Genomic DNA, 20565 nt, shown 5'->3' with positions numbered 1-20565 from the left:
TGACGCGCAGCGTAAAATCTCGCGAGAATTCCATCGGTCACATGATACTACAAACCCAAACCCGGAAATCATGGGTTCTCTGAGCCACACGGGCGTACCCGGACGCGTTTAAAGGATCGAATATGCCACTCGATCACCAAAACGTGTTTTTAGCCGTGTTGGTGCTGCGTGTTAGCGCCGTCGCGTTAAGCGACGCCGCGAACGTCACCCTTTCTGCTTCGATCGAGTCGCCAGTTTTCAAGCCAGCTGGGGAGGAAGGGGACTCTTCCAACCTCTTCCTCCTGCTATCCGCCTTCCCGGACGACTTGGAGGTGAGCGATTACTGCAACCAGCTGTTGCGCCACTTTGGTCAGCGCTATGTGGCTTATATCAACTGTCTGGTGCCGTCCGCGCGACCGGTCAAAGTTTGCCAGAACTGCTTCGGTGCCTACGGCAGCCTGGTGGCCACCTACTTGAACATCTCTTCCGAACAGGTACCCCAGTCACGTGACCTTTATGTTTGTCTGTTTCACAAGTCACTCCGCTCTTTGTTTTATTGTGCTGTCTCTCTAAACCTGCTTGGTTTGTTGTTTTTCCTTCGCTAAATGTATTCCAGCTGGGTCCTGGTAATGAGAGCTGCAGGGACAGCCTTCTGCGCAGTGACCGCCTCATGCTAGTTTATTTGCTATTTAACAACCTGAAGGAAGTGTGGACCAAATCCGCCTGTGACAGTAAGTGCAACAAAACACTGAATTGTTCATGAGCTGTATTTGCAGTAGGAGTCGCTTGTCTTCTGATGATGAATCATATGACTTTGAGAGACAATCCATGTGACTTTCATCGGTTGTGCTTTCATTGTTCGCCAGTCAGACGTCTGATCAGTGTGTCTGTAATGCTACTGCCTACTGTACAAACAAAAACAACCTCCTCCTTTTAGAATGCATCAACGACAGATTCCAAAGCCTCACTAATGACACGCTGTACTTCATGTCAGCGCTCAATCAAACGCTCACCTGCTTTGATCGATACCAACAGGTATTTCACTTGCTTTTGATGCATTCACAGATTCACGCTCAGAAACAACAATTGTCTCTTTTTGCCATGTCTCCACAGGGCAACCACACAGAGCTGTGCAAAAACTGTAAGAGTGCATATAAAGGACTCAATGATCTATACAGCAGCATGGAGAAGAATGATTCAATGTGTATTGACATTGAAGATGGGGTATGTACACTTTTTTTTTGTCAATATTGTGTATATTAAGTCTTATAAGTGGTGATTTTGGCTTATTTGCCCCTCACTCTATCGATATGCGACAAGTACACTGTGGTGTGTGGCATGGAAGTTGCCCTCACTTTTAATTTTTACGAACATTCGAGTTACGAACAACGGTACATACGAACATTTTTGTAGTAACATATCATAATAAGAATAACACATTTCATTTATAATCGACTTTCAAAACTCTCAAGGTCACTTTACAGTCACAGAATCAGAATCATCTTTATTTCCAAGTATGTAGAACACACAAGAAATTTGTTTCTTGTAGAACACGCTGGGAGGCACTATACAGTTCTATTTGGGTTACTGTGTAAAGAGTTAATGGCTTGGGGGAAGAAGCTATTTAAATGTCTGCTGGATTTGGTGCGCATGGATCGGGATAATTTTTTTCCATGGGTGAGCAGCGGCAGCCACACGCGCCAGCGTTCACTCAACCCAGAATAACTTAAATAAATAGAAAGCTAGCTAGCTAATAGTTAGTTAACAGATAGCCAGCTAGATAGCTCGCCAGCCAGATATCTGATAGATAGCCATCTAGGTAACCAGCCACCTAGATAGCCAGCTAGCTAATATACAGCAAATAGATAGCCAGCCAGCTAGCTAGCTAGCCAGATAAATACATGCAAATGTGAGCATCAGTCACATAAAATTTTTTGAAATATCGGTGGCGGCTTAATACGTACTTATAATTACAGTAAAGTCTCGTTATATCGATAGTCCCGGTTATGTCGATACTATTTCTATGCACGCACGGAGAAAATTACATGCAAACAGGGTCGGATATATCGATAGTCCCGGTTATATCGATATTTTTTTTGACTCCCTTGAATATCGATATAACGAGACTTTACTGTATCATGTAATTACATCTTCCTTTCTTGATTAAATTCTTTACATTTAACAAATGTAATGCATTTATTTATGGTAGTAATTAGCATATGTCGTATTCTCTCTAGTTGTACATGTACATATCTTTATAGAGCATATATTTTCTTAAATGTTTATTTTTCAGTACAAACCAAAGCAGGTTACTTATACAAGCCTTCAACATACTCATATAAACCTTAAAAGTACTTATATAAGCCATAAACATACATTCCATACAAAATATAGCACTGAGTCAACTTACGAACAAATTCACCTTACGAACGACCGTTCGCAACGTATCTCGTTTGTAAGTTAGGGAACGCTGACATGAAGTATTGATATGTGCGTTCCCAAAATGGGCACCAAGCACCCATATGGTTCGACTTATTAGCGATACGCCGTCATCATCGCCTGCTGCTTATGTTGTGCACTTTGTCGCATTGTCAGATGAACATGACCCGCCGGCTGTGGAGTATAAACTTCAAATGTTCCTTCCCCCGAGAGGAAACGGTGCCCGTCATCGCCGTGTCGGGCTTCATGCTTTTTCTGCCCATCATCTTCTACTTGAGCAGCTTCCTTCACTCGGAACAAAAGAAACGCAAGCTCATACACCGTGAGTAACTCGCTTAATTCCTCCATTGTTGCACACACATATTTTGACAGGGGTTTTGAGGGTCCCTTTGTGCGTCGCGAAACGTAAGTGGGCGGTGAAGAGCAACCCTGACAAAACCATCACTGTCAAGATTCTTTCAAAATATGTTTTTGGATTCGTCCTTCTGAATGATTTTTTTTTTCAAATTTCAATCAACTTTCCCATATTTGTCATATGTTTTGATTTTTGCATAATATACTTTATATATATATCATATGGGTCAGCTGATTAACGGACAGAGAAGCCTACACTGTCATTCGTTGCCACCCACCTGGCTTTCACCAGGCAAGGCCCCACCGCAAGCTGTCTAAACTCACAGATACGACAATGGAATGTGAAGATGGCGGTCCCAAGTGGACAAAAATAAGACGTCCATCCATCTCACATAATTGTGCTCCTCGTTCATTCCACAAAGCAATAACACGATTTTTTTCCTCCCCTTTATTGCAGCCAAGAGAGCAAAATCATACACCTCAAGTCTGATGAACATTCAGGACAAGAAAAGCTGAATTTTCCTGGTTTGCACATTTTGGAGGTTTGCGGTCAAAATGGCCGTTCCTCTCAGAAACACCAGATTTACCGTATGTATTTGGAGGTCCCACATTTGTTTGGCAATCAAACCCTCTTGAAGGTTTCAATTGATACAGTTATTTAAAGGACAACCGACATCACTTTTTTGTTTCCTAACACCAGAAAAACGTTTTATAGCATCTAAAATACCTAAATCACGCAGTATATTTTTAGTCAAATGCAAAAAAACAATAAAAATTACTTAAAGTGTGCTGAAACTGCAAAAAATTGAAACTGGAAGTGGCCAGTTTCAGAAGGTCCCGCCCCCTTGTTCGTGGTGTCACGCCAAGACGTCTCAGCTTGCTCGAGAATCAAAACAATGGCTTCAGATTCCGAGAACATGCTTTCTTGTTACTCATCCAGTTATGAATATGATTCAAATAGTTCTGAAGAGGAAAGCATACATGTTTGCAATCGATTAAAGAATTTATTCCGTGTCATTTTGAGGTATCTGGGAGGGGGGAAATGTAGCACCAAAAAGAGGCAGAAGATGGCGACAAAGCTCCGTGGAAACCAGCTGATTTGTTTCCTAAGAATTTTTGTCAGCGAATATCAAATAGATGCTCGGTGCAACACACAACCATTCACCATCGCATTATTTATGTATTTTCCTTCTAATTTCGCCATCAACACGGATCTACACGAAGTTTTCAGACCAAACAAAGTACCGCAAAATGCATTGACGTGATACAATGTGTCCTTTCTCGGTCAGGGGCGTTCCTTCAGTGATGTGACGTGAGGAATCGTCACCAACTCAAAAACAAGACTTCCGGAATATTCAGCGCGAGACTTAAAACGTAAAATATCGCTATATGCAGTGGAATCTTTGTAAAATACGCTCAGTAGAAGTCATTTGAAGCCATTTTACGAATTATGGACTTGTTTGGAGTCGTCGGTTGTCCTTTAAATTTGTTTCGGCTGTACACTAATGCTTTGTCCTTGACTTTCATTTGAATTTTTTAATGTGCTTCTAACCAGGTTTGTGTCATTAACTTATTCACTGCCGTTCCCGAATGTATTCGGGATTTGAAAATATGAGCGCCATTCCCGAACTTTTTCGGGTTTTTTTTTCATGCTTGGGTGCCGATAAAGCACTGGCCTTGGCCTCTGGCAATGTTTTTTCCCTTCCACGAGGGGGTATCATTTCCCTTTTTTTCCATGCTAGCGCTTTGTTCCAGCTTCAGCTGTTGTTCAAGCGCTATACAAACCAATGTGTATCAAGTATTTTAGACAGCAGCCCTCATTTCAAGCTTAGATAACTCCAAACCCATATACCTTAGGAATTAACTTTTTTTCTGATGAAAGAAGAGAATCAAAGGTTTCTTACGCTACATTGAATATTTATGCAGTTCTAAAACTCAATATTCTGCAATGTGAGTGACAATGACAAAAACCCTGGCACTGGAGTGGACACATTTTTGCACATCGTCTGGCAGTGAATGAGTTAAATTAAGATGTTTTGACTTTAACAGTGTCGATGGACTATGTTTTAACATTTATTATGTTTTGAGTTGGCCTTAACACGAAATCAAATAGGCAATGTATGATTCCTGATTAAATGTGATAGAAATGAATGAACAGAGTTATGTTTTGATTCACCACCAGATGAAATTCAGGCGTGAATTATGGTCTCCTTCACATGGTATAATTCAAAATCAAAACAAAAATGGAGGAGGTGGAATCCACAGTTCTGACTACTGATATTAATGACATAGTTGCACAAGCTGCTTTTTTGTTGTTGTGTGAATTCACGTGCTCTCGCCTTCTTCCATGTGCATCGAGAAATGGCTTTTTATGTCTTTCATGCAAGACCAAGAGAGACAAATCCAAAAAAAGGAAGTACTCCATGTCCATTAGCAATGACGTGTACTATATCTGCCACATGAAGAGGGTGCACATCACTAACCATGTTGGCTAGATACAAAGACACAGACCTAAGTCATAAGAGCACTTGGAATTTTGCTCCCCAAATCAGTCTTTTGTTGACGCATCAACTTTTTTTTTTTTTTAATGGGAAAAGTGGGGTGTTGTGCTTCATGTTTGTTTAATTTCCTGGTATTTCTTTACAGCTCTGAGTGCTTAATTGATGTCTGATTCTTTGTTTCAATAGCACAGACTCGAGCCAAATCGGCGATGAAAATCGATGATGTTCATTATGAAGTATCGTTCCTGTGCTCTCATTCGAAACAGAGGACTCTGGTTCTTTGTACTGATGGTTAATTCTTCAATGTGATTTCACACCACCGTAGAACTACAAACAAGTATAAAAATATAGCTATTATTTACACATAAACATTTGGACTTTACATCAATGTAATGCAATAAAATCGTACAAACCACTATGCCCGATTTCCGTCCAAAATGGAAGTTTTGATCTTCGTCCTTTTTATCATTTCCTTGCTAAACAGTACGGCGGTAAAGCATGTACATTCTCGCCGTCTTCTCACTGAAAATGAAACTTAAAGGACAACCGACGCCCCGGACAAGTTGTGTCCATAATTTGTAAAATCGCTTCAAATGACTTCTACTGAGCGTATTTTACACAGATTCCACCGCATATAGCTATATTTTACGTTGAATATTCCTAAAGTCTTGTTTTTGAGTTGGTGACGAGTTCTCGCGTCACTGAAGGAACGCCCCTGACTGAGAAAGGACTCATTGCAGCAGTCCTTTCATCACGTCAATGCATGTTGCGGTTCTTTGTTTGGTTTGAAAACTTCGTGTTGATCCGTTTTGATGGCGAAATTAGAAGGAAAACACATAAATAATGCGATGGTGAGCCCATGTATTATTATTTCCGCACAGAGCTTTGTCGCCATCTTCTGCCTGTTTTGGATGCGACATTACCCCCCCGATGCCTCAAAATCACACGGAATAAATTCTTTAATCGATTGCAAACATGTATGCTTTCCTCTTCAGAATTATTGGAATCATATGAGTAACAAGAAAGCATGTTCTCCGAATCTGAAGCGATTGATCAAGGCAAGACGTCTTGGCGTGACACCACGAACAAGGGGGCGGGACCTTCTGAAACTGGCCACTTCCGGTTTCAATTTTTTTTTTTGCAGTTTCAGCACACTTTAAGTCATTTTTATTGGTGTTTTGCATTTGACTAAAAATATCATACTGCGTGTTTTAGGTATTTTAGATGATTTTTCTGATGTCAGTTAGGAAACAAAAAAGTGATGTCGGTTGTCCTTTAAAGTAGCGCGGAAAGTAAAACCTGTACCGGAAGTGACAACAACCCAATGTAATGTCAAGAAAAATAAAGCACAGCCATCTGCTGGTCAACTATTGGATAGCAGTTATAGACAAATGTATTAACAGCATTGACAGTTCCCCTTATTTTACACCCGAAATACGTCAACCGAAAGCGTCATGAAGGAGTGCAGCGCTTCAGCCCCTAATGAGTCCGAGGTGCTCGCTTCCTAAAGCCGCTCACTTTCCACATAGCGTCGGCCCTTGTTCCAATTTCTCACATGGGGGTGGGCATCATTAGCAGCTAATCTAACAGCAGGATAAAGATACTTGAGCCAATAATCGCTGCCGCACACATACACCGTTGAAACACTTTGCTTGGCTTCTTGGTCTTAAGGGAGCGCAAGCCACCGGGGCCCATCAGCTCGCCGCTAAGAGCATTACGCGCACGCCGAGCCCTGCAGCGCAAAAATGCCTGATGCAAGGGGGGTAGGGGGGGGCTCAACGGTGACAGCTTAACTCCATTCTGCTGTTTTACCTCTGAGGTTAAAAGTCACCACATGGCCCTTATTTATTTTTATTTATTATTATTAACTCATTCGCTGCCATTCACACATTTATTCGGGAATTGAAAATATGACCTTGAGCCCCATTCCCAAATATCGGATTTTTTCTTGTTCGGGTGCTGATAAAGCACTGACCATGGCCTCTAGCAATGTTTTTTCCTTCCACAAGGGGGCATCATTTCCTTTTTTCTAGGTTAGCGCTTTGTTTCAGCTTCAGCTGTTAAAGCACTATATAAACCAATATGTATGTATTGCATTGTATTTTGGACAGCCACCCTCATTTCAAGCTCATAACGCCGGACCCATAATATTTAGGAATTTACTTTTTTTTTCTAGTTTCTTACACTGCATTTATTGTTTATGTTGTCCTAAAACTGAATATTCTGTGGGTGCTGGAATTTCAGTGACAATGACAAAAACCCTGGCACTGGAGTGGGTACATTTTTGCACATGTCTGGCAGTGAATGAGTTCATTATATTTTTGGGTTAGGTTAATCCCATCAAATATGCATAGAATAAAAAAAATGTAGGCAAACATTTGATTTCATACCCAACAGTAGAGTATAATAAGTGGCTATATTTCAAACAAATTCACTCTGTCATGCACCAATAATAACTAATATCTAGATTGTTTTTCTTTCAAGTGTTTTTATTTGTGTTTAGGCATGAAAGAAAAAAAAATAGCAGATGTTAACACAAAGAAGGGTCCATTGTAGAGGTCGACGCACAACTGTGAGCTAAAGGAACACCATAAGAATAGCTGTCCACTTGTGTAACGGCTCTCCCTGAAAGACAATTCCGAAAATAGTGAAATGGTAAAAAAGAAAATGCATTCCATGAATGACTCAAATAATCAAATTAATAAATATTGTGACATTCAAAAACTAGACGTAGAATATACATAACATATTTGAAACGGCATCACAATGAAGACAGAAGTAATCAGCCTAATTCAATATGTCGTAATTTGACCACCGAAATCCACTCTGATTCGATAGCTTTAAAAAATAATAATTGGGGGATATTACAATGTGACTCACAATGATCTGTCGCTCACGTCCCAGAAAATGTTGGCATTCAATCAAACAATGAATAATACCTTTGGATTTTTTTTTCAAAATCTTATTTGGAGCATTGAAATAGCTACTTGTATTTGTTCCTATTATGAAATCACATTTATGTATTTGTCCTTGTCTCTTATGAAATGGGACTTTTTTGTGTGTGTGTGTGTGTGTGTGTGTGTGTGTCAATTGCTGTACATTGGACAAGGTCAGGGCCTTTACCGCTGTTGCTTTTTAACGTTGCGCAGGAAGGAGCCTCTTCTCACAATGTCGTTGGAGAAAACGGGGTACATTTGGGAGGGGGGGGTGACTTGAAACGCATCTTTGATGCAATATGGTGGAAATAAGTTTACACCCCCTTTGTATGGCTAAAAACTGTGGTCGGAAAAATGGTGAAAGGTATTATGAACAGTCACATTTCACCGATAAACCCCAGACCATTTGAACAGGTGTGTGTTGACTTTTCCTAGCCGTTGTATCAATCACCTTAAAGTGTTTTTTGGCGTTTAGCATGTTATGCAAGGCTTGCTATCGTCAGCAGAAATCCAAGCTGTCAGTCAACTGGCTTTCGGTGACCTTTAGGCCACAATACCTCAGCGATGAATATGACTCTTTGTTGACTAAGAAGTAAACGTATGCCCCATGATCTTGGATTTGGCACGCACATAAACACATGTGCGCATTGCACACGCACTTCGCCCAGCGCATACACCCCATAGTGAATGGGGTGTATTATACACCTGCAAACGGGGGTCAAAGTCTGTCAATCCCGAGATTATGGTATTGTGATAGATTATAGAATCATTCTGCTAATGGCAGTCGTTGAGTTTGTAATCTTTGCAGCAGCTCTGTGCCAAAAAAAAAAAAAAAAAGAAGTCCAAGCCGCTAAGAAAATAAACCATGATGCTCCTCCTTGAACACGCAGAGGTCTTCAAACAAGTCAGCTGTTGCCGACAACATCGCAGATGTTGGATCAGATGTCAGAAACCTTTGCTGCTACCTGGGGAGGGCCACTTGAGGTGAAAGCAGAAGCTGACGATGGGGGGTGGGTGGATTCTAAGCATAAATCCACTGTTAGGGCAGAAGCGTCTGACCCCTTTGTGAGGTTTGTGTTCCATCATCTTGAAAAGACAGTAAACTTCTGTTTTTGATCAGGGAGGAAATCTTGTGTGGATTGTTTCATGTTTTAAATGCTATCTGCAGACCACTGGAGTCATTACAGATCTGGTTCCAAAGGAAATACGATTTGTCTCATTTTATATTATTTGTATTTTAAGCCTCATCCCGGTGGCCATCCATGATTTGAACCGATTATACTCACAATGATGATGACATTAATTCACAATTGCATTTCAAAATGTATCTTTTAACCTGTCACTTGTCAATCTATTTATTTCTCCATTTTTATCTAATTTATCTATCTGTAATGTATCTATCTGTAATTTATCAATCTATCCATCCATCTACTGCATCTACTGTACCTATCCACCTATCGATCCATTGTTTTTATTATGACTGTTTTAAATTTTGGTGAAGCACTTTGTGGTTTGACCTGTGATAAGTGCTATATAATAAATGTTACTTACATCCATCTCGTAAAAGCAGACAACGTATTTACTTGTAGTCTTTTCCAATGTATCCTTGTCATTTGTTTTTCCGAGTGTCTATAAATGCAGCACTCGGTCCCCGTAGCAACGCGTCGCAAAAAAAACGAAAAAACAGGACGCTCTGCTGGAATCTTCCCATCTTTGCGTTTCGTCATACGGCGGAATATTTTTCAATTAACTTTCACGTCATTATGGAAACGGTGAAGACAGTCGAGAAGGCGTGTGAAAAAATTACTTTTCCCGCAATTGACGATGCGGGAAACAGGTAAATAAATGTTGATCATTGTCATTTTCTGTGATTGTGAATTATATATTTTTTTTTGCAAAACAAAGTGTGCAGTGATATATTAACAAGTATAACGTAGAATGAAATGTCCTGGTGTCACTGTGCACATGGAGAGCGTCCACCCAGGAGAAGCCGCAGCAAGCAGAAAGGGAACCGGAACAGGTTGGTGCAAGGTCCCTTTTCAAAATACATGTACAAAAAAAACGCCATGTTTATCGATTTGCTATTTTGTGTGCAAACAATGTGAGTACATTTGCATGAACCCGCCCACCCCCATAAAAGTATTAGTGAGTTTTTTTCCTCCTATATTTGTTATGAATTTGTATTATTTGCATCACTATTGGCTGACTATTATAGTTGTTTATTATTATTGGAAGTAGTTGTAGTGGTACACATTGCTCAACGCATTTTATAAAACGCACAGCAAATATAATAAGATTTTCATTAAGTAGCGCTATTTATTCAGCACAACTGTAAATATTGTATTTTTTTCTTCTCAGTCCTGCTGCCCCGCCCGAATTTCCAAACTGGAGAAAGATTTATTGGCACTGGTGACTGACATCCAAGTCGCTGCTGATGCCGAAGAATCCCTGCAAAGAGAAGAATTGGCAATCGCTCGCAAGCTACGGTAAGTTTTCACCTTCCCATTGAGTCGCGTTAATACGCATTGCAGCCTTCCTCTGTGCACTTTTCCGACTCAGTTTCGAGCGCCTGGAGAAAGACGACCAATCCAGTCAGGAGAAGTTTGAGGAGATCACCGGCAGATGGTTGTTGGCCGAAACAACAGTCATCCCTTATGAGCTGCAGGAAACGCTCAAGTGGCAGCAGCTTTTATGTGAGGAACTTATCGAAGACAAGAGGAACGTTATCAAAGATCTCCAACAGGTTAAAAAAAAGCACTCCAGTATCCTGGTGAGAGACGTCCATTGGTGACAGAGATGTTATGTTTTTTTTTTTTTTTGATCAAGCAGGAGTTGAAGAGTGGAGACGATCGCTTCATGAAGGACTTGAAGAGGCAGGCGAATGAGATTGATCAGATGATGCAACGCTCTGAAGAGCTCGTCAGTCTTTTGACTCAAGCCTACAGGGAAGAACTGGACCAGATCGAAGTAGGGTTTTTTTTTTCTGACGACATAAGAAAGTGTAACGTTTCTTAATGTTCCGTATTTTATGCTGTATAAGGCGCACCGAAGAATAAGGCGCACCCCAATGAATGAAAAGTTTTCCAAATATCGACATAAGGCACACAACACTATAATAATTTTAATAAATTTCATTTATAGGCGCCTTTCAAAACTCTCAAGGTCACTTCACAGTCACAGGAAAAGTTTTCCTGTGGGTGAGCAGCGGCAGCTACACACGCCAGCGTTCACTCCAACCAGAATAATTCAAATATATAGAAAGCTAGCTGGTAGATAGCTACTAGATAGCTAGCCAGCTAGCTAGATAGCTAATAGATAGCAAATAGATAGATAGCTAGATAACCAGCGAGACTAGCTAGATAGCCAGATTTAGCTAGCAAGATTGTCAGCAGGTTAATTCCTAAATTATATGGGTCTGGAGCTACATGGGCCCAAAATTAGGGCGACTGTGCTAACACAATACAATACAATACAATACAATACAATACATCCATATTGCTCTATATAGCTTCTTACACTGCATTGAATGTTTATGTAGTCCTAAAATTCAATAATAATAATAATAATACATATTATTTCTAAGCGCCTTTAAAAACTCTCAAGGACGCTTTACAGTTACTGGATTTCTTTTCTATGGGTCCTGCAATTTGAGTGAAAATGACAAAAACCTTGGCACAGGAGTGGACACATTTTTGCACATTTGGCAGTGAATGAGTAAAAAAAAAAAGCTATAATTAGCTGAATTAAAAAAAAACAAGTCAAAATGAACTAATGGTCATGAAAATACCCCCAAAGTATTCGCTTGTCGTGCGACACGTGAATGTGCAAGCTAAAAGCATTTCCACCAAGGGTTCACTTCTCACAGGCTGCCAACATGTCACTAATGGTCCCTCCACCCCCTTTTTTTATCCAGAGCGTGTACCAGCAGGAATATGACATCCTGCTCACAAAAGACCAGACGGAATGGGAGCAGTGCGTCCAAGAGCTGTGGGACCAGCAGGTTAGGAGACAACCACCCCCCCCCCCCCCTCCCTCCCATTTCCATTTGTAACACTTTATTATACGTGACCGACCGGTGTGCTTGCAGCAAGAGCGACTGGCAGAGAGGAAAAGAACCGTGGAGAAGTATGAAGCCAAAATTTACCAGCTGATGATGGAACCAGAATATAAGTATGATGCGAGCAGGGATGAACACTTTGCGAAGCTTCAGGTGCGACTGAGAACTTGGTCGATGTTGATCAGAATCAGAATACCTTTATTCGTCCCGCAATGGGGAAATGATACAGTCCGTATTTAGTCTGTCCAGCGTTTTAGCAGCACCCCAGCAAGTAAAAACAAAACCCGAATGAATTCGGGAATGCTGCCCTACATCATGTTGTCAATTTCCGAATAAATTTTGGAATGGCAGTGAATGAGTTAAATTACAAAAAAAAAGCCTAATCGCAAGTGTCGTGTTTGTTGAACGATTGCGTAATTTTAGGAGGTGGAGAGGCAAAACCAACAAATGATGGCCGACCGGGCACTCAGTCATATCAACCACATCAAAGATAAGGATGACAGAGAGGTGTACAACTTAGCTCACATGAAAAGCAGAATACTAAGGTAAACCGAAAAGCGACTTCACAAATACAAACTGTCACTTGGACTCTTTATTTCTTTCTGTATTTCTTTTTGTCGTGACATGAGGCAAAATTCTGAGACCATTTGATATTTGTACGTTTTGCGTTCCAGTCTGAACACCGAACTGAAGAATTTGCGGCGCGCCTACTCAAGCGGCAAGAAACAGTCGGAGGAGCGGAGCAACCGTTTGTCCGCTGAATACAAGCGCGGCATCGAGGAATACGAGCGCGTGCAGCGGAGAATCAAGTGAGATGTTGCACATGAGTGATTTTGAAAAAGAATAATACTACTAATACATTGAATTTACAAGCGCCTTTCTGAACACTTTACAAAGAAGAACAACACACAGAACAATAAGACCATAAATAAAATGAGAAATAATAAAATAGCTGATTAAACTAGACCATGAATGCAATTGTGTGTGTGTGTGTGTGTGTGTGTGTGTGTGTGTGTGTGTGTATGTAAATCCGATTGTAATCATACCCCGCAATTGTGATGTCATATATATATATATATATGTGTGTGTGTGTGTGTATATGTAAATATGTATGTGTATATGTGTGTATATATATATATATATATATATGTGTGTGTTTGTATATATGTAAGTATGTATGTGTATATGTGTGTATATATAAATAACTGAATAAATATATAATAAATAATAAATAAATAAATATAGAATTTAAATATATATATATATATATACACATACATTTTTTTTTTTTACTTCTACCAGGCACTTTGCTGTCTCGGATGCCAAGCAATTTGAGGAAACATGGCGGATGCTTGACAAGGAGGTGAGGCAACAAGCCGAGAAGGCTTTGCTCATCGACCGCATGATTTACCAGCAGCACCTCAATCTACCGTGGGCGAGACCTCGAGCCGCTTCGTCCTTGGGACTTTTCGATCCAGACCACCTTTGTAATCAAACCAGCGGCAAACAGTCATCGTCACTATCGGAAAACTCTCCTACTGGGATGGATGGAGCTGCTACATCACCAAAAGAGGCGAAGTTGCCCTTGGATACCATCAAGGAAGTCATGGAGTTGCTGTGTGATGAGTTGGTGAGTCCCAGACAACTTTGAGCGCGATCCAATCCTGTCAACATTTTAACTCCTTCACTGCCAGACGTGCAAAAACGTGTCTACTCCAGTGCCAGGGTTTTTGTCATTGTCACTTGAAATCTAGGACCCACAGAATATTGAGTTTTGGCACTATATAAATATTCAATACAACGTTCAAAGCCTTCCACTCTCTTTTTTCATCAGAAAGAAAGGTTAATTCCTAAATGATATGGGCCTGTAGTTATATGAGCTTGAAATGAGGGCGGCTGTCCAAAATACAATGCAATACATACATATAGGTTTATATAAGCTTTAACAAAAGCTGAAGCTGGAACAAAGCGCTAACATGGAAACAAGGGAAATGATGCCCCCTTGTGAAAAGAAATCAGCACCATGGGCCATGGCCAGCGCTTCATCGGCACCCAAACAAAACCCGAACACATTTGGGAATAGCACTCTACGTCATATTTTCAAATCCTGAATTAATTTGTGATTTGCAGTGAATGAGTGAATGACCGTTATTTCCAGACTAAAAACTTTTGTCACGTGCTTTCAACTCTTTGCCATTTTTAAAGTTGCAATGTTGCCATTTGCGGTTTCTACACAGGTGCTTTTTAATTGTGTCCAAAGATTTTTTTTCCTCTTTAAAAATGCAGGAGGTGTGGTTTATATTGGGGTATGCTCTGTCATCTGGAAATTACAGTATTTTAAGTTTATTTTGGTTCTTTTTTTCTCTCTAGGGCTTCCTGACAGAGGACAGACTCCAATTGTTGGCAACCTTGGACAAGCAGGAACAGAATGTCGTGAAGCTCGAGACTCTTCTCCAAGTGTGTTATTTTTGTAAACATTTTTAATGTCGACTGCACAGCCACCACAGGCTGTGCCGTCTTTGCCAGCTTCTGCAGCTTTCAAATTGCTTCTGATGTGTATTTTTTTGCCTCGATGATAGATTTTAGGAATTGAAGAGGAGGATTTACCGAGATTGGCTGACTTTATATGCAAGTATCAGCAGAGGAAGTCAGATGAGGTGAGAATGATCTTCATCTTTGATTGAAATACTTAATCAAAGAAATCAATTCTTTTTCAGGATGGTTCTCCTAGTTTCGATGAATCCACCGACAAAACACAGGAAGGTGCCACCAGCTTGCCGTGTCATCCCAACCATGTCATGCCTGCTTTGAAGGAGTTTTTGAAGCATCACACCAGCTTCAGGTTAGCAAGAATTACCTCAAAAAAGTAAGTCATTGGGCGTTTTCCCAAGTGGCAGTTGAGATTTTGCTTCTCCCAAAAGGAGGAGCTATGCCACGTGGAAGCCTTGCTATTGGAGTGCAGACATGTGGGATTCCGCGGCAGACGAAGCCTATTGGACGAGTTTGGCCAACGTCATCTCTGAAGATCAACTCAAAGTGTGGGAGTCGGCGAAGCTTGTCCTGAAAAAGCATATGTACGTAAGCGCGAAGATAACTTGCGCGAGACACATTATCATCTCCTTCCCTGTTGTCCTTCAGGGCGGTTCTGACCAAGATATCGGATCGCATCCCTGTAATTGAGAGCCTGGAACAGCAGAATGCAGAACTTCGCAGGCTTCTGAAACAATCTGTTGAGTCATGAGTTATGGATGTTTATTTTCCTCTCTCGCATTGACTATAAATAGGAGCTCAAAATGCATGAGTAAACATGGTCAGGTTTTTTTTATGGGCTGAAGATGTCTCCAGTGGCTCAGAGATGTTAAAAAAATAGGAATGAAAGTATTAGCTGAATAACTTAAAGTACAACCGACACCACTTTTGTGTTCCCTAACTGACATCAGAAAAATGTTTTATAGCATCTAAAATACACAAAACACGCAGGATGATATTTTTAGTCAAATGCAAAACACCAATAAAAATGACTTAATTAAGGTGTCCAAAAACTACTTCAAATTGAACCCGGAAGTGGCCAGGTTCAGAAGGTCCCGCCCCTTTGTTCGTGATGTCACGCCAAGACGTCCTGCCTTGCTCGAGAAGCAAAATAATGGCTTCAGATTCGGAGAAGATGCTTTCTTCTTACTCATCCAGTTATGAATATGATTCAAATAGTTCTGAAGAAGAAAGAATAAATGTTTGCAATCGATTAAAGAATTTATTCCGTGTCATTTTGAGGCATCTGGACAGAAATGTAGCACCCAGAAAATGCAGAAAATGGCGCCAAAGCTCCGTTGGAAATGGGCTGATTTGTCTCCTGGGAATTTGTGTCAGCGAATATCAAATAGTTGTCTTGGTGCAACACACAACGATTCACCATCATGTTATTTATGTGTTTTCCTTGTAATTTCGCCATAAACACGGATCTACACGAAGTTTTCAGACCAAACAAAGTACCGCAAAATGCATTGTATGTCCTTTCGCAGTCAGGGGCGTTCCTTCAGTCACGCGACGTCAGCAATCGTCAACTACTCAAAAACAAGACTTCCTGAGTATTCAGCGCATACTTTTCTTATAGAAATACTTTTAATATATACAGTGTCTGAAATGACAAAAAATTGCAGACACCCGGGCGGACAACTCTGAAAAGTTGCCTGCCCCATTTTTCGCAATATATATGTATATACACACACGCGCGCACACACACACGCACGCACACACACACACACACACACACACACACACACACACACACACACACACACACACACACACACACACACACACACACACACACACACACACACACACACACACACACACACACACACACACACACACACACACACACACACACACACACACACACTAAAGCAGGGAAAGCCCAGAACAACACTGTCACTCTTGGTGTTGTGGTAATTACGCCACACTTACGATTGTCACACTTATGGCAGATGCTGTGATGACTTGAAACACTTTGTTACTTTATCCTAGGAAACCTCAGTTTTTGGTATCAAATATAAACAAGGAACCAAACCAGTCATGGTAATTGCTAGTCTAGTGGTACACTTGCTGACATTGGCTACAGGCAAAGTGGGTTCAAACCCCGACCCTATGACATTGTAAAAATTGTACTTGAAAAACTTCATTTTTTTCCTAGGAATTTGTTGGTATCAAATATGACTAATATGCACCGCAAGTTACTGTCGCCAGTAGTGTAGCGGTACACTCACTGACAATGGGTGCAGGCAATATAGGTACAAACCCCCCATACTGAAAATTAGGCTTGAAGCACTTTGTTGCTTTTTCGTGGGAAACCTCAATTGTTGGTATCAAATATGACCAAAACGCAAAGCAGGTCACAGTCACCGGTAGTGTAGAGGTGCACTCTCCTGCGTTGGGCACAGGTGGTGTGGGTTCAAATCCCCACCCGGTGAGAGAATAAAAGTTCGTTCAGATCACCAACGGTCAGCTGGGTCCCACCCCCAGTGGTGATTCCGGCCATGTATAGTAAGGTGTTTTTAGCCAAAAAACGACTGTGTATAGTGAGGCGTTTTTAGCAAAAAAAAAACCATGTATATGCGTGTGAGGCGTTTTTAGCAAAAAAAAAAAAAAAACGACCATGGATAGTAAGGTGTTTTTAGCCCAAAAAAAAACGACGATGTATAGTAAAGCGTTTTTATCGGAAAAAAACGACCATGTATAGTAAGGCGTTTTTAGCCAAAAAAAACGACCATGTATAGTAAGGCGTTTTTAGTCGAACAAAACGACCATGTATAGTAAGACGTTTTTAGCCGAAAAAAACAACCATGTATAGTAGGGCGTTTTTAGCCCAAAAAATGACCATGTATAGTAAGGCGTTTTTTGCCGAAAAAAAAACGACCATGTATAGTAAGGCATTTTTAGCCAAAAAAACGACCATGTATAGTAAGCCGTGTTTAGCCAAAAAAATGGCCATGTATAGTAAGGCGTTTTTAGCCGAAAAAAAACAACCATGTATAGTAAGGCATTTTTAGCCGAAAAAAACGACCATGTATAGTAAGGCGTTTCTAGCCGAAAAAAACAACCATGTATAGTAAGGCGTTTTTAGCCGAAAAAAAAACAACCATGTATAGTAAGGCATTTTTAGCCGAAAAAAACGACCATGTATAGTAAGGCGTTTCTTGCCGAAAAAAACAACCATGTATAGTAAGGCGTTTTTAGCGGAAAAAAAGGACCATGTATAGTAAGGCCTTTTTAGCCGAAAAAAACCAACCATGTATAGTAAGGCGTTTTTAGCCGAAAAAAAAACGACCATGTATAGTAAGGCGTTTTTAGCCGAAAAAAAGGACCATGTATAGTAAGGCCTTTTTAGCCGAAAAAAAAACAACCATGTATAGTAAGGCGTTTTTAGCCGAAAAAAAACGACCATGTATAGTAAGGCGTTTTGAGCTGAAAAAAAAACGACCATGTATAGTAAGGCGTTTTTATCGGAAAAAAACGACCATGTATAGTAAGGCGTTTTTAGCCCAAAAAATGACCATGTATAGTAAGGCGTTTTTTGCCGAAAAAAAACGACCATGTATAGTAAGGCGTTTTTAGTCGAACAAAACGACCATGTATAGTAAGACGTTTTTAGCCGAAAAAAAACGACCATGTATAGTAAGGCGTTTTTAGCCCAAAAAATGACGATGTATAGTAAGGCGTTTTTTGCCGAAAAAAACGCCATGTAGAGTAAGGCATTTTTAGCCGAAAAAAACGACCATGTATAGTAAGGCATTTTTAGCCAAAAAAACGACCATGTATAGTAAGCCGTGTTTAGCCAAAAAAATGGCCATGTATGGTAAGGCGTTTTTAGCCGAAAAAAATGGCCATGTATGGTAAGGCGTTTTTAGCCGAAAAAAACGACCATGTATAGTAAGGCGTTTCTAGCCGAAAAAAACAACCATGTATAGTAAGGCGTTTTTAGCGGAAAAAAAGGACCATGTATAGTAAGGCGTTTTTAGCCGAAAAAAACGACCATGTATAGTAAGGCGTTTCTAGCCGAAAAAAAACAACCATGTATAGTAAGGCGTTTTTAGCGGAAAAAAAGGACCATGTATAGTAAGGCGTTTTTAGCCGAAAAAAAACGACCATGTATAGTAAGGCATTTTTAGCCATAAAAAAAACGACCATGTATAGTAAGGCCTTTTTAGCCGAAAAAAAACAACCATGTATCGTAAGGCGTTTTTAGCCGAAAAAAAACGACCATGTATAGTAAGGCCTTTTTAGCCGAAAAAAAACAACCATGTATAGTAAGGCGTTTTTAGCCGAAAAAAAACCGACCATGTATAGTAAGGCGTTTTGAGCTGAAAAAAAACGACCATGTATAGTAAGGCGTTTTTATCGGAAAAAAACGACCATGTATAGTAAGGCGTTTTTAGCCCAAAAAATGACCATGTATAGTAAGGCGTTTTTTGCCGAAAAAAACCACCATGTATAGTAAGGCGTTTTTAGTCGAACAAAACGACCATGTATAGTAAGACGTTTTTAGCCGAAAAAAACGACCATGTATAGTAAGGCGTTTTTAGCCCAAAAAATGACGATGTATAGTAAGGCATTTTTAGCCGAAAAAAACGACCATGTAGAGTAAGGCATTTTTAGCCGAAAAAAACGACCATGTATAGTAAGGCATTTTTAGCCAAAAAAACGACCATGTATAGTAAGCTGTGTTTAGCCAAAAAAATGGCCATGTATGGCAAGGCGTTTTTAGCCGAAAAAAATGGCCATGTATGGTAAGGCGTTTTTAGCCGAAAAAAACGACCATGTATAGTAAGGCATTTTTAGCCGAAAAAAAAAAAAAAAACGACCATGTATAGTAAGGTGTTTTTATCCAAGAAAACGACCATGTATAGTAAGGCGTTTTTAGCCCAAAAAAAACGACCATGTATAGTAAGGCGTTTTGAGCTGAAAAAAAAACGGCCATGTATGGTAAGGCGTTTTTAGCCGAAAAAAACGACCATGTATAGTAAGGCGTTTTTAGCCAAAAAAAAAACGACCATGTATAGTAAGGCGTTTTTAGCCGAAAAAAACGACCATGTATAGTAAGGCGTTTTTAGCCATAAAAAAAACGACCATGTATAGTAAGGCGTTGTTAGCAAAAAAAAAAACGACCATGTATAGTAAGGCATTTTTAGCCGAAAAAAAAACAACCATGTATAATAAGGCGTTTTTTGCCGAAAAAAACGACCATGTATAATAAGGCGTTTTTAGCCAAAAAAAACGACCATGTATAGTAAGGCGTTTTTAGCCCAAAAAAAACCACCATGTATAGTAAGGCGTTTTTAGCCGAAAAAAAACGACCATGTATAGTGAGGCGTTTTTAGCCATAAAAAAACGACCCTGTATAGTATGGCGTTGTTAGCAAAAAAAAAATGACCATGTATAGTAAGGCATTTTTAGCCGAAAAAAACCGACCATGTATAGTAAGGCGTTTTTAGCTGAAAAAAATGACCATGTATAGTAAGGCGTTTTTAGACGAAAAAAACGACCATGTATAGTAAGGCGTTTTTAGCCGAAAAAAACCACCATGTATAGTAAGGCGTTTTTAGCCGAAAAAAAACGACCATGTATAGTAAGGCGTTTTTAGTCGAAAAAAACGACCATGTATAGTAAGGTGTTTTTATCCAAGAAAACGACCATGTATAGTAAGGCGTTTTTAGCCAAAAAAAAACGACCATGTATAGTAAGGCGTTTTGAGCTGAAAAAAAACGACCATGTATAGTAAGGCGTTTTTATCGGAAAAAAA

At 40.1% G+C, this 20565-nt stretch overlaps 2 protein-coding genes across 2 annotated transcripts; both read left to right on the top strand.

Annotated features, from left to right (window-relative positions):
* The first annotated feature begins 42 nt into the window (after positions 1-42).
* Positions 43-4923, top strand: ostm1 (osteoclastogenesis associated transmembrane protein 1). The gene is made up of 6 exons (XM_089021577.1): positions 43-473; positions 596-710; positions 917-1014; positions 1093-1203; positions 2575-2740; positions 3230-4923. The coding sequence occupies exons 1-6, from the start codon at positions 123-125 to the stop codon at positions 3286-3288; spliced, it is 900 nt and encodes a 299-aa protein (XP_088877703.1). The 5' UTR covers positions 43-122; the 3' UTR covers positions 3289-4923.
* Positions 4924-9883: 4960 nt separating this feature from the next.
* drc1 (dynein regulatory complex subunit 1 homolog (Chlamydomonas)) lies at positions 9884-16351 on the top strand. The gene is made up of 15 exons (XM_089022025.1): positions 9884-10046; positions 10181-10229; positions 10568-10695; positions 10769-10952; positions 11039-11176; positions 12123-12209; positions 12297-12419; positions 12690-12811; positions 12941-13075; positions 13569-13896; positions 14637-14723; positions 14846-14923; positions 14984-15108; positions 15188-15340; positions 15405-16351. Exons 1-15 carry the CDS (start codon positions 9973-9975, stop codon positions 15505-15507), a joined length of 1914 nt encoding a protein of 637 aa, XP_088878151.1. The 5' UTR covers positions 9884-9972; the 3' UTR covers positions 15508-16351.
* Positions 16352-20565: the final 4214 nt, after the last annotated feature.

Source organism: Hippocampus bargibanti, linkage group LG19, assembly GCF_051943395.1.
Source record: "Hippocampus bargibanti isolate YZ-2025 linkage group LG19, ASM5194339v1, whole genome shotgun sequence".
Taxonomy (NCBI): domain Eukaryota; kingdom Metazoa; phylum Chordata; class Actinopteri; order Syngnathiformes; family Syngnathidae; genus Hippocampus; species Hippocampus bargibanti.
This window is presented reverse-complemented; position numbering and strand designations above follow the sequence as displayed.